This window comes from Urocitellus parryii, chromosome 3 (assembly GCF_045843805.1).
Source record: "Urocitellus parryii isolate mUroPar1 chromosome 3, mUroPar1.hap1, whole genome shotgun sequence".
NCBI classification, from domain to species: Eukaryota; Metazoa; Chordata; class Mammalia; order Rodentia; family Sciuridae; genus Urocitellus; species Urocitellus parryii.
This window is the reverse complement of record NC_135533.1, coordinates 46,948,460-46,961,643: the sequence shown is the minus strand read 5'-3', so window position 1 is coordinate 46,961,643 and position 13,184 is coordinate 46,948,460. Positions and strand designations below refer to the sequence as shown.

Below are 13,184 nucleotides of genomic sequence, written 5' to 3'. Positions count from 1 at the left end.
TTCCACATTTTATTGCAGTAAAAAGTATCAGTTCTTTTTTCTTTCTTTTTTCTGTTGTTCACCTATTGAGACAAGCATAGCTGGAGAAGAATGAAAATAAATAAACTAGTTGTGCCAATTCATAATCAATAAAAAGCTAAACACTTAAGCAGAAAATATATCACAGATTTGTGCCCTAGCAAAGCAGCTATTTTTACCTTTCCATCATCATCAGAAGCCGCATTCTGACAGAAATCATTTGGTTGAAGCAGCCGTGATATATAAACCCTATGGGGTCTTGTGATTCAGATTTAGGAATATCAGCCGCAGAGGGTCTAAAGGCATTGTGCATTAGTATGTATTGAGACCTCATTCCAGGTGGCAAGCAGCTGGATTTTTGAAAAATAAAACTTCCAAAATAAATGTGAAGTGCTTGTTCCCAGGTGATAAGTGTTATAGTTAATGGAATCATCCTCAAAATGTTATAAACCAGGCAAAAAGGGAGTTGTGCATATTTAATATATTTGTTTTGTATTTCCACTGGTCAACAGAATAATGAAATTCCTTAACTACTTCTCTTTAACTTGCATGAAGAAAGCACGGTATGTTGCTAAATCTCTTTTCACCAGCTCTGCGGAGAAACAACTTTAATCCTTGTTAGAAAATTGCCGAGTCTGGGACTGACAAAGAGCTCATGCTTGTTCTATTGTTAGTGCTCCCGGGCCCCAAGAGCAGAGCCCTTTACAGCTGCGTGGATCCCGCCCGGCTCAGCTGCACTATTTAGGAGAGGAGGTTTGTCAATTTCTATTGACAATGGAGAGAGTTTTTCAGGGCCTGTAGCAGTGCTGACACAGTTGGGGATCAATGCCAGCCATTCAGACTGCACCCTCTTTCATTGCTTTGGTTTGTTAATTCAAGACTAAAGGTCCACTGAGGGGGTTCAGGGTGTTTAAGAAAGCTGATGAACTGTTTAAGAAAGCTGATGAACTGCAAGCGTTTATAGCCCTGGTGTGGCAATTTCCATAGTCAGTGGCAACTCCTGGCACTGAGGGAGCTGTGTCCTTGTTGACCCTCTTGTTATTAAAAATGCACAAGTGCTGCGCTTCTCAATATTTCAACACTCTTTCATCGTCAATACCACCTTCTGAGCCCTTCAGCTTGTTGCTTGCTCTAAAGATCTTCTTAGATTGGGTTTGAAAACTTCACCTTAAACACTAGATTAGACTGATGTTCTGTTTTCCGTGCTCCTGTTGATTTGTTGAACCTTCCCAGGGCTGGAAAGCAAGTAGCAGCTTGATGGGGAGACGGGCTGCTAATATGATTTACCAGTCTACAGTCATGCACAATAAGTGTGAATAAATACAAGGGTCTCACAGAGTCAACCCTAGCCTTTCCTTTTCTTTTATTTTCGCTTTAAAAGAGATATCTCAAGAAAATGAAGTGAGTAATGCATGCCCTTACAGGAGTTGAATGAACCACAAAAAGAAAAAAAAACATATTTTTTGTTAAAGTGGTAGGCTGCTGTCATGGATTGATGTAGGAAAAAAAATGTAAAATATACAGTTACTGCTTTATTCCTGTGTAGACCAAAGCAAAGAATAAAACAGTAATGCCATGCCTTTGGCTTCAGTGTGGGTGTGGAGCCCCTTCCCTATCATCCCCTGAAGGGAAGAGTGAATAGTCAACCAAGTTATTTGATAAAATTAACTTCTCCAAAATGAAAAGGCATTCCCTAATGTTTGGACTTTACCACACATTCGCCCTTTTCAAGTTTTTTTTTTTTTTCTTTTCTTTGTTTGATGCTAGAGGTTGGTTCGATTTGGTTCTATGGAGAGAAATGAAGCTCACCTAATTTTGACTCTTTTCTCAAGATGAAAAAATGGGACCAGCTATATTTTCAGCTCTCAAAAGAAGGACACATTAATTTCAGCACCAGAATTAGGAAAATGCTGGACCTTTCTATGTTGGTGGCTTTGTTTCTTTGTGGGGTGGAAGGTTGCCTCCAGTTTCACCATATACAAGAAAGCAGCAATGTAGTGGCAATTTTGTCCTTGGTCGCCTATTCTCAGTGGCAGCATAGATTAAGCTCTGAGCTAAACTACTGCTTTCCCTTAATCATCTGCTCAGTTAAGCTGCAATTCTTCTTTAAGAGACTGACCTGGGAGCCAAAAATATACAGTCTCATCAGATAGGATAATTATTCTTAGAGACTTTTCCTTGTAGAATAATATATTGCCTTCCAAGTAAGAGAATGCTTAAACATTTTACTAAGAGTTCTCTTTTTACTATCTTTATAGTTAACTGTAGGTCATTTTATTCCTAAATCCCTTCTATTAGTTAATATTTTGGTGTCGTATTTTTAAGGAAGGGTTATTAATAACTTTCTGTGTTACATTAAAGGCCCTTTCAATTGTTATGTAATCATAAGTAACATTACATACAATGAGAAATGCAGTTAAATTATGGAAACAGTTTTTTTAAGAATATAAAGATGCACATGGAGTAATTTTAACTGTTTGCATTTCCCTCATACTTATGCAGCTTACCATGTAGCTGCACAATCTTGACAGATAAACTTATAGGTTTTACAAGATTTCATATAATATGTAGTATTTTCTCTCCTCCAATAAAATCAAAAATTTTACTATCCACTCCAAAAAGACTCTAATTTTAAGAGTCTAATCCACTTTGACAACATTTTAGCTTTCAGATTATTTGGAGAGTGGTGTGGGGTAAGGATCTTAATTCGGCATACTCATTCAATATTGCAGTCCATACCTGTGTTTACCTTCATAAAACAGAATTCAAGAAGTTGAGACTGTAAATAATTTGCAATAAGGAAGTATAGAAGCTAAATAAAATCAGAAAGTAAAGTGAGTATGTGCCTATAAAATATTTTGAGATCCATATCACTATGGTACTAAATTTATTAGCAGTTTATTTTTTTAAGAATTTAGAAGTATAGGTATCTCATGTTATAAAATTCTTTCTAATATTTTTACATGTCCTGAAAAATAAAGTATCCATTAGGAAGGAATGAAACTAGGTGTATTTATAACATTTAAAAAAAAAAAACAATCTATCCTACAATTTAGAAACTTTGACATTTTTAGTTATCCCCTTGATTGATAGTATTTAGGAAGTCAGTTACTCGTTTTAATTTGCTTACCTCATTTTATGCATATATGTTCAGCAAAATAACAAATTAGTAGGAATCAATGGTAAAATATAAAACAAAATCATTTTTAATTTATGCATAAAATGCCATTTTCTATTATATTGAAATGTATCAGAACAGTGTTAATAAATACAAGTCTAGATGAACTTCATGCATATCTCCCTTAATATTTCTCTTAGATGTTAAATGTACTGTTTTATTATTGTGGAGAAAAAAATATTTAAGACTTTTTCCTGTGTTCGAGTACCTAAAACCATGTATCTGCTCACACATGATCTGTCCTGGCATTCTGTTTGTGTATACAAGCAAGGCACAAAATCACTTCTCTTTTAAAAACTCTTTTGTCTTTTGCAAAGTGCTGAATGGACATTGATATTTCTGTTACCTGAATGAGTAGCATTATTATCTAAACTAGCTTTGTCACTTACTCCCTTAAATAGTCACCATCCATGCTGGACTTTTTTTGAAAATAGGAAACAAAATTTCTTTTTCTTCTCATATACATTAAATAGAAGCAAGATATTACATTTAGAGAAGAATTTCAGTTTTCCCCTCAAGGGAGTTGTAGTCAATAGAGAAAAAGTCCGAACCCCCTAAAAACACTTGCAAAATGAAACAGATTCTTCCATAATCTGGTCAATCATGTCTTTTTTTATAATTCTTATAAGACACAAGAGTTCCATCTTGCTACTGTTCCTTTCTGTTATCTCAAAAAATCTTGGCAAATACCTAACTGATAGTAGGTAAAAGGTATGGTCGAGGATTGATGTTATTTTTGATGGGTATTTTTTTTTTGCCACCAATCATTCAAAATGTTATTTCTAGGTATTGACAACATGGCTTATGCCAGAGCACATTTACCATTTGAGTTTTACATAACATGCAGGCTAATAGGAAATTTTCCTTTTGAAAATAATTTACCAGTTATTTTCTGCTGCTTGGCTCTCCATTCAGCTCCATAATATGTATTTTGTACCCATTGTTACTCACAAATTACAAAGCAGGCCACTAGGCTGCAAAGTGCAAAAACACTGTTTCCCATGAATATGTTACAGCTGAAAGACTGTAATGTTAATTCATGTAAAGCACAGCCTAGGTCAACTTAGCAGATTTCCTAGCAAAACATACAATTCTGTTAACAGGAAATTATAGCATTATTGACTTCAAGTGCTGATCTGTGGTCATTTCAGAGTGTTTCATTACCCCCTCATTACCAAATCTGTTAAATGAATACTGTAGAGGTTGTTTTCTTTTTTGTTCTCCTCCCCTCTGCCCCCATCCTTCTTTCCAGCAATGGTACAGCAATTCCATGAAAGTCATTTGCGTCTGGTTGGCTGATAGATTAGACCTACAGCTTCATATTTACCAACTGAAGACGCTCATCAAGATTGTGAAGGTAAATGTTAATGTGTGTAGATGTCAATTGCCCATGAAACTATAAAGAATAATGCAGATATTGTCATACCAAACTAAGGTTTGATATAACAGAGTAAATGTAAGTACTTAAAAAGCATAACATTAACAGTGATGTGCTGCCATTTATTTCCATCTTTACCTAGATTACCAAATAACGCTCTTTTTTTGAACTAATAAAAGAATATCAGTTAGTGAGTAATCACTTTTAAGATAATACACATAAATCCACTAGCATGTTTCTTAAGAATAAAAATGTTCTTCCATAATTCATTCATTAGGATCATGTATCATTATGAGAGCTTTGAACTGTATTTGTCAATAGAATAAGGAGAATCTAGTTTATTTTATTATATATTGGCATGAAAGTATTACATTGTCACTGCCTAAATTCTTTTGTAAGCATGTCCCTTCTTAGACGGAAAAGGTGACCAGTTTCAGTGTTGGAGACCATCCAGAATTACTAATGCAGATGTCATGTAAGTTCAACAGGCCATTTCAACCTTGCATTTTCTCTTGTCTTAAAGAGAAAAGGTAATAACTTATGTGTTATATCAAGTGAGTAAAGGCTATAAAATATTTCTTCAACATGATATTTTGCAATTTTTAAATTCTAGTAAAAGCAAAAGATTCATCCCAAGTTTAACTTTTCTTAAAGTTGAGACAGAACTCCACTTATGGCTAAAAATGTAACTCTATGCTACTGACCAAATGTTTCTTTAAATGGAAGGTCTTTACTTTCATTTTATTTATATTGATGGTATACAGGTGTGGGTGCTCATACACATAATGTAAACATTTGCATATGTATGTATATGTACACCCATGCACACTGGTTCTCAAAGTGTTATTCCTGACACAGCATTAGCAGCATCACCTGGGAACTTGGAACTACAAGTTCTTGGGACCTGCCACAGACCTTTGGAATCAAAACCCGAGGGTAAACCTAACAATCTATATATTACCAAACCCTTCAGAGGAGTCTAATAATTGCTAAGGTTTGTGAAGAATCACTCTTTTACATTATTTTTTGAAAGTTTCCAAATTTAAATGGTTTCTGTCACTGTGTTGGTTTTGCAATCTAATTCAAATATGAAATTTTTGTGCCATGAAGACATAGATTATCACAGGTTAGAAAGAATCACACACAGGAAAATTCTGTTCCAAAGTCAAACTGGCCAATCTACAAAGAGGTAGAAACAAACCTGAAAAACTACAATAATATTAATGGTGATCAATCATAAATAATTAGTAAAGTAACTGGCACTCGCAGCATATTAATATTCTGCCTACACACTACATTCAATGGACAAAATATATTTGATCCAACACACCTCTTGCCAGGCGTTATAATTTATTTTTTTACAAAACTATAAATACTTTGATTCATTCACATTCAGCTTAATTCTCCATTCTTTCTTCCTTGTTTCTGTAAATATGACTTGGAGAGCTTTTACATGAAGTTTGTTTTACATAAAAGAGAATCACCATAATGTATTTACCTTACAAAAATATCTATCTGTTCATGTTGTGATTCATACTAGGATTAGCTGGTTTTCTTGGCCAGCAGCCATATTTTCAAATCAGTGTCTCCTGTGTTCAGGATGTCAGAAGTTATATATTCAGCCAACTGGTGTTAGCTTGCAGATTGTTAATATCTTTGTTTTGTTTTGAGAATTAAAATCTCCATTTTTTATTTGCCTATCATTCGTTTCTTCAAAGTTAATCCTTTTCTCACATTTACATGTCTAAATAAGTAACCATCAAGCATCAGTGAAATTATTTTCAGCTTTACTGAGGTATAATTGACAAATAAAAATTATTTATTTTCAAGGGTACAATGTGACGACAGTTAATAACAGTATATTGTATATATACAATTTGCTAAGAGTAGATTTTAAGTACTCTCACCAGTGAATATTTTTTCAGAAAAGGACAATTATTAATTTTATAAATTATACAGTGATATTTTTATTGTGCACTAGTTCATTAAATTCATCTTATTTTAATATATTTTTCATAATGGTAATCCATAGTCAAAATTGATAAATATAAAATTAGATTTCATATATAATGTTTGACTTCCCATGTTTTGCTTTTCATAAGCAATTCCCAAGGCTCAGCCACTGCTTTCTTGGGCTAATACATTTAAACAAGTCATAGAGTTCTTTTTAATAATTAAAAATGACTGTATTCATAATTACAGTCAAGTGAATTAATAAATTAGTGTCCTAATTATTTTTTCTTTACTTTGAATATAAACAATTTCATACATAGTTTCATTATTATTTAGAACCTGTATGGTTTTGTTTATAATGGTCATTCTCCTGTGAATTTTTATGAAGCTATTCAATAACACTTGTATAGAATTGTGAAGGCCTCTAAGTGGGCTTCCACCCAAGTCACTTGGACTTGGCCTGCTTATTACAGAAGAGTTGTGCATTTAACCTAGGAGTCAAGCCCTTTGACTAGAAGTCTCTCTTACTCCTCACAGGCCTTGCCATTCTTCTGTGCCCAAAGAAACCCAGAGATCATCAAAACTTATATGATAGCCAACTCTGCCCTACAAAGACACTTACACATAGTGGTTCACTCATATTGCTAAGAAAATGAAACAAAATATACCCCAGGAAGATTCCACGAAAGTCTGAAATTACTTCTGAAGTTTTGACATCAAAATGATTTATTGGGGAAGGAAAAAAGTAGAATTGCCAAATAATAAAAGTGGCTGTTGAATTTGTGTTCTTTCTAGTCAAAGGGTATTTAAAAGTAGATAACATAAATCCATTGCCTTTTTTGTTGTTGTTGTTGTTGTTAAGAGAAAAGAAAACAAGTGAGCAGCACACTGAGGCAGGCACTTGTCTTAAAAAAGAGCCACCAAGGCCATTACAGCAGCCAGGGTAGATGTGCAAGTGCTGTAACATTTTGTGAGTCCTAGAGAAACAGAGATTGCAGGATGTCTACCTTGTACCTCTCCTAACTGCTTATTACTTGCTAATAGAATAAGGAAGTGGCCTTAATTGTATGTAAATCAGAAAGCCCTCGGGAGGAGAAAGCCACAATTCAAGTATGTCCTGGCCAATTTGTTGATAATTAAGCTAAGTCTTAAAGGAAAATTATTCCAGTAAAGTAAGAAAGTTAGACCCCAAAGCTCAATATACAATTGTCACTCAGTGTGACAATAGTAATTGTAATAGTAATTGTTGTCAAATGCATCATCTGATATGTGCTCAGTGTGCTTTTAGTGTGACTACAAAGTAATGATAGACTTGAACACAAATCTCTGGGGTACTCATGCCATATATATTAAGTCACCAGATTCTCTAGACAAAAATTGGCATTTCAGAATTACTTTGCTGTCTCCTGATGAGTGTTACCATGAGTTTTAGTATAAGATCATACCACTTTATTCATAACAACTTATGATTTAGAATAAATTTGTAACCTTCTCACAATAAAATCATTCAGGTGAGAAAGAGAAGGATGGTGAATTGTATGTCTTCAAAAAAAATTTCAGTGAAAATAGAATTGATCTCTTAAGAAAATTATGAAATTTTAAGAAAATTTTGTCTAAATTGTTTAGGCCAGGTGTGTTAATGGAGGAGCCTAAGATACACTTTCTAACTCATGTGAATGTGCCATCAGTTCACCTGTCTGAATGTTCTGGTATTTTCTGGATGTCGTGATGGAAGTATTCTGAATATATCTGTTAAGTAAAATCAAGCATCTCTCTTACTCCAGCTCCTGGAGTTATGATTTGTGACCATGAAAGACAGTGTCTCTCCTTCTTATTTAACTTTTTTCATCTATTAAGTATAAATAATGACCAAAAACAAAGTGACTACCAGCAATCATTTAGAACAGAACATGACATATTGATATATACTGATACTTTGACCAGTCCAAGTCTGGCTACTTAATACTAAAAATCTCACACAGGACAGTAAAAGAATTATAAAGGATATTTAATATTCAAAATGGCCTTTGAAGTGACTCCACTGGATGAAGTATCTTCATTTTCTCTTTGTTTCTACATTCAAGAAAAAATAATAATGATAATATACCACCCTGTTTAGTCATGAAAAATATGTGAAGATAATCATACTTTATAAAAAGTGAACATAAAGGAGCTGGGGTTGTGGCTCAGTGGTAGAGCACTTGCCTACCATGTGTGAGACACTGGGTTCCATCCTCAGCACCGCATAAAAACAAATAAAGGCATTGTGTCCATCTACAACTTAAAAAAATGTTTTTTAAAATAAAAGTGAACATAAGGACTAGGAATATAGCTCAGCTGGTAGAGTGTTTGCCTTTCATATACAAGGCCCTGGGTTTGATCCTCAGCACCACCAAAAAAAAAAAAAAAAGGAGAAATTTGCTTTTTTATTTTTATTTTTATTTTTTTATTTATTTATTTTTTGTGGTGCTGGGATAAAACCCAGGGTCTTATGCATGCGAGACAAGCACTCCACCCACTGAGCTATATCCCTAGCCCATAAGGAGAGCTTTATAAGTCACATATTTTAAGTGCCACAGAAGGAGTTTTAAGAATCAGTATAGAAATAATAACATAATTTCTGTTCTATTTTATGTAGAACATATAAGTTATAAATTATAATTTATTGTCTTACAAAAATGTAAATACTTGTTTTACATCCTATCTATGGCAACTTTTTGCCAGAAGTTAGCACTTCTCATTCTAAGGTTATTTCAAAGAGAAAGGACAAAATTCTTACAGCATTTAGGTGAACACAAATTTTTATAAAGTATAAAGATACTATATATAAATAAAATTTTATAATTCTTTTACTAATAATACACCTATCCTCCCAAACTTATGCATCTTATAAAATGAAATGTATCTTTCAGTATTAAAGGAAAGTCTTCTTAATTTAAAAACCAAGAAATTATCTTTATAAAAAAAAAAGTATGTACCATTTTATCTTTTTTATAGATTATTCAAATAGTAAATTCTGAGTCATTAGGAACATTTTGGGGAAGAGTTCTAATCTGTCATTTGATAATCACAACATTTTGAACTATTCATAGTGATTGTAGTTTGGGTAGCACTATTCAGAATAACTCATTCCATCTTTCTTCCCAGAAATACACCAACAAGATGACTGACAACAGGCAGTTACAATCTGAATTCACTAGTGGATTTTCCAACATGATTTTTGAAATGCCACCTGAGTGTATATACCTATACATACAGACATACATACAAATGTGTAAATGTAACTTATCTAAGAAAATTCTCTCTTCTTCCTCCAGAAAACTTACAGGGACTTCCGACTACAGGGTGTGTTGGAAGGAACACTGAACAGTAAGACATATGAGACCCTGCACAGAAGGCTAACAGTTGAGGAGGCCACCGCCTCTGTTTCAGAAGGTGGAGGACTTCAGGGCATTACCATGAAAGACAGTGATGAAGAAGAAGAGGGCTGAAGACACACAGCTCTGGAGAAAGGAAGACCTGGACTACTCGGTTTTTGTTCTGGGGCTTTTTTGTTTGTTTGTTTGTTTGTTTGTTAGTGCTTTTTTTTTTTTTAAACTTGTCCTTGTAATTACATTTAATGTCTTGACCAAATAAAACTTCTTGTATGTCTGTAAGAAGTAAACCTGGAGGTTGAGTTAAAGGGGAAAATGCCAAGTATATTTTTGAAGAAGATCCTTCGTGGTGGTATAGCTTGACCTAGAATTATTTGTTTGTGATTGGAACATGAACTTTTTTTTTTTAATTAGCAAATTCGACCTCTTTTTTTTCCCATCAAAGTAATCTCCTGTGTGTAAAGAGATGTGTATTTCCCATGATACAACATTGTGAGAAGCTACTTCTGATCACTGCACCAACCCTATTGTACCTTTGTTAAAATGATGTATACCTTACAATTTATAATTTATGCACAAAGATTGTTTTGTAGTTAATTTACCAGTGTTGTGGTGTGTATAAAAGCTTTGACCTTGGTTTTCATTACTCTAAATTGGTCTGCAAGTGTTGTCCTGGGCTTAAAGGACTGCCAGCTCCAAACATAGACTAGATTACACACAATGGCTTGTGTCTTGTTCCATTCTGAACAATTTCTTTCAAGTGTAAGAAATTTCAAGGTGTGCTTCCATCAACATACCATACTCCCCTACTACTTCGAAATATAACAGCTTGCAGGCAATAAAAATTCATTTGGTCATAACAACTTCTGTATTTATTAGACTTGTATAGATTAAATGCAGTAAAATATGTTTGCAGTATTTCAAACCTCCCAAATCTCTGGCTTTATATCTTTGGTTTTTGTGGTATTTGTTTCGTTTTGTTTGTTTTCAATTAAATAAGCACTTTATTTTGTACCTAGTAGGTGCACAGATTTGATAAAATGATTATTATGACAGTTTATAGCCATAGCAAAGGAGACGCTACATATTCAAATAGTATATATTAGTAATTAATGTTAACTAATAATTAGTAATGCTTGTAATGTTCACTAGCAATTGGCACTCTTAGTGATAATTCTCTCATAATAATTTCTTGTGAGAAATTGGAAAGGTAGTAGTAGTATGCTTGCTAATTTTATGTGAATTTTTATTTTTGTAATTTTGCCTAAAATATACTAGAATATTGTGCCGCTGCATTCATTCATAAGTAATTTTTTGAGAATGAGTATTAAAGCATTGTCCAAGCTTGCCTCTAACTACTGGGTTCAAGTAATCCTCCTGCCTTAGCCTCCTAAGTAGCCAAGACTATAGGAACATATCTCCCCCCAGCTATATTTGTAAGAAATTGTTTTTTGTAATACTAGTAACAACCCAGCTCTACTACTAAGCTAAAAAAACAGCCCTTTTAATTATTATTATTTTTTTTTGAGAGGGTCTTGCTAAGTTACCCAGGCTAGCCTCACACTTGGGATTCTCCCGCAATAGCCTCCTGAGTGGCTGGTATTACAGCTGGGTGCCACTAGCCCAGCTTATAAGTAATTTTTCAGTGAAGTCAGTTAACACAAAATGAGTGGAAATAGCCCTGATCCCATGCAAAGTTATGTTTTAAAACTTTAGAAATTAATTAACTTGAACCTCCAAATGTATTCTCTGAAGTGTTATAAATGGTGATTATGTAGCTAAACTAGTTCACAAAAATCTGTTGAAGGTTACTATATAGTATTGGTTGAGCTCAACTGTTAATTCCTAGGGGTGAGATAAACATGCAGGAAGGCAGTGTCTTCCCTTTGGCTTAGTGAGAGACTAACTTTACCAAGGCAATGTTTTCAAAAGGCAGTTTGTCTTGGAATGCCCTCCCTCCATCTTTACCTGGAGACCCTTTACTTCAAGTCTTCAAGTATCAAGTCATACTACCCTCAACTCCTTTGTGGTCCTCTCTTCAGGCTTTCTTCTCTGAGCTCAAATTGTTCTAGGCCTGGAAATTACCTATGTGTTGGAGATGGAACCCAAGTCCTCCAGCACACTCAGAGTACACTGTACCACTGAGCTACACCCCAGTTACCCTTCTTTTTGTTTAAATAAAACGTGCATTTTCTTGATATTGCTCATCTCAATTTATTGCTCCTAAAGTGTGAGCAATAACTGCTGACACCACTCCCCTGACTCTACTGGAATTTTTTTTTTTAATAAAGTACTCAAAGCAATGATCCAGTTGATAAGATTCAAAAATAAAAGAGGAGGACTGGGGTTGTGGCTCAGAGGCAGAGCGCTTGCCTCACACATGTGAGGCACTGGTTTTGATCCTCAGCACCACATAAAAATAAAGATGCTGTGAGATATATATATATATCTCACAGCATATATATATATATATATATATACACACACACATACATACATATATACACACACACATAGATATAGATATAGATATAAATATAGATATAGATAGATATATTCTTAAAGCTCTTTAAAAAGTGGGGGTGGGGGGTAGATGGTACATAGGAAAGTGTTTGGGGCTCACGGGGTCTTTCTTCTAACTTCCCTAGGCTGTTAAGACTTTGGAAGTTCTGTCCAGATTGTGATCATCTTTGCTCCTTTATTTTTCAACACAGGATTTCTAAAAACTCCATTCCAGCCTTCCACCTGTTTTCCTAGCAAAGGTCAATTGCAATCCAAGGTAGGTCAAGGAACTGCCCACATTTTTCTGGTGACTACCAAGTCACAAAACGGGGTGAAGAAAAATTTATAAGGTAACTCTGAAAAAAAAAGTAAAAGTGTTTTTTTGGGTTTTTGCCCAGAAATTCTCTTCAACCTAACTGCAAATTGCTTGAAATGACTTTAATAATTGTTCATTGGTGTGTATAATGATTAGGATGAACGCCCAAGCATCTGTCTATTAAAGGAAGCCAAGTTTCATATGATGTTATTCTCTTAAAAATACTTAAGAAAAAGAAGTTTAATTGACAACCTATCAAGTCTTGCAGAATTTTTAAGTGAACTAATTTTTAGTTCAAAAATAAATCGCTCTATCCTCCTAAATAATTTTGGAAAAAGGGCAAAAAGTGTACATTCTTTGGACAGTCTGGTGATTGTTGCAGAATATAATACCACCAATAATGTCCAATTCGAGTAGACTTCTTAAATAACCCATCTAGAATGAAAGTTTCCCCAAACATTTGTT

General features: G+C 34.1%; 1 protein-coding gene across 4 annotated transcripts in view; it reads left to right on the top strand.

Annotated features, from left to right (window-relative positions):
- Cadps2 (calcium dependent secretion activator 2) overlaps positions 1 to 10,972 on the top strand; it is a 512,216-nt gene extending 501,244 nt beyond the window's left edge. For all 4 annotated transcript variants that reach the window (XM_026388720.2, XM_026388719.2, XM_026388718.2 and 1 more), the window contains 2 exons: positions 4,449 to 4,553; positions 9,845 to 10,972. In XM_026388720.2, coding sequence (XP_026244505.1) covers positions 4,449 to 4,553; positions 9,845 to 10,018 — 279 coding nt within the window. In that variant the 3' untranslated portion in view covers positions 10,019 to 10,972. The remainder of the gene's footprint in view (positions 1 to 4,448; positions 4,554 to 9,844) is intronic.
- The last annotated feature ends 2,212 nt before the right edge of the window (positions 10,973 to 13,184 follow it).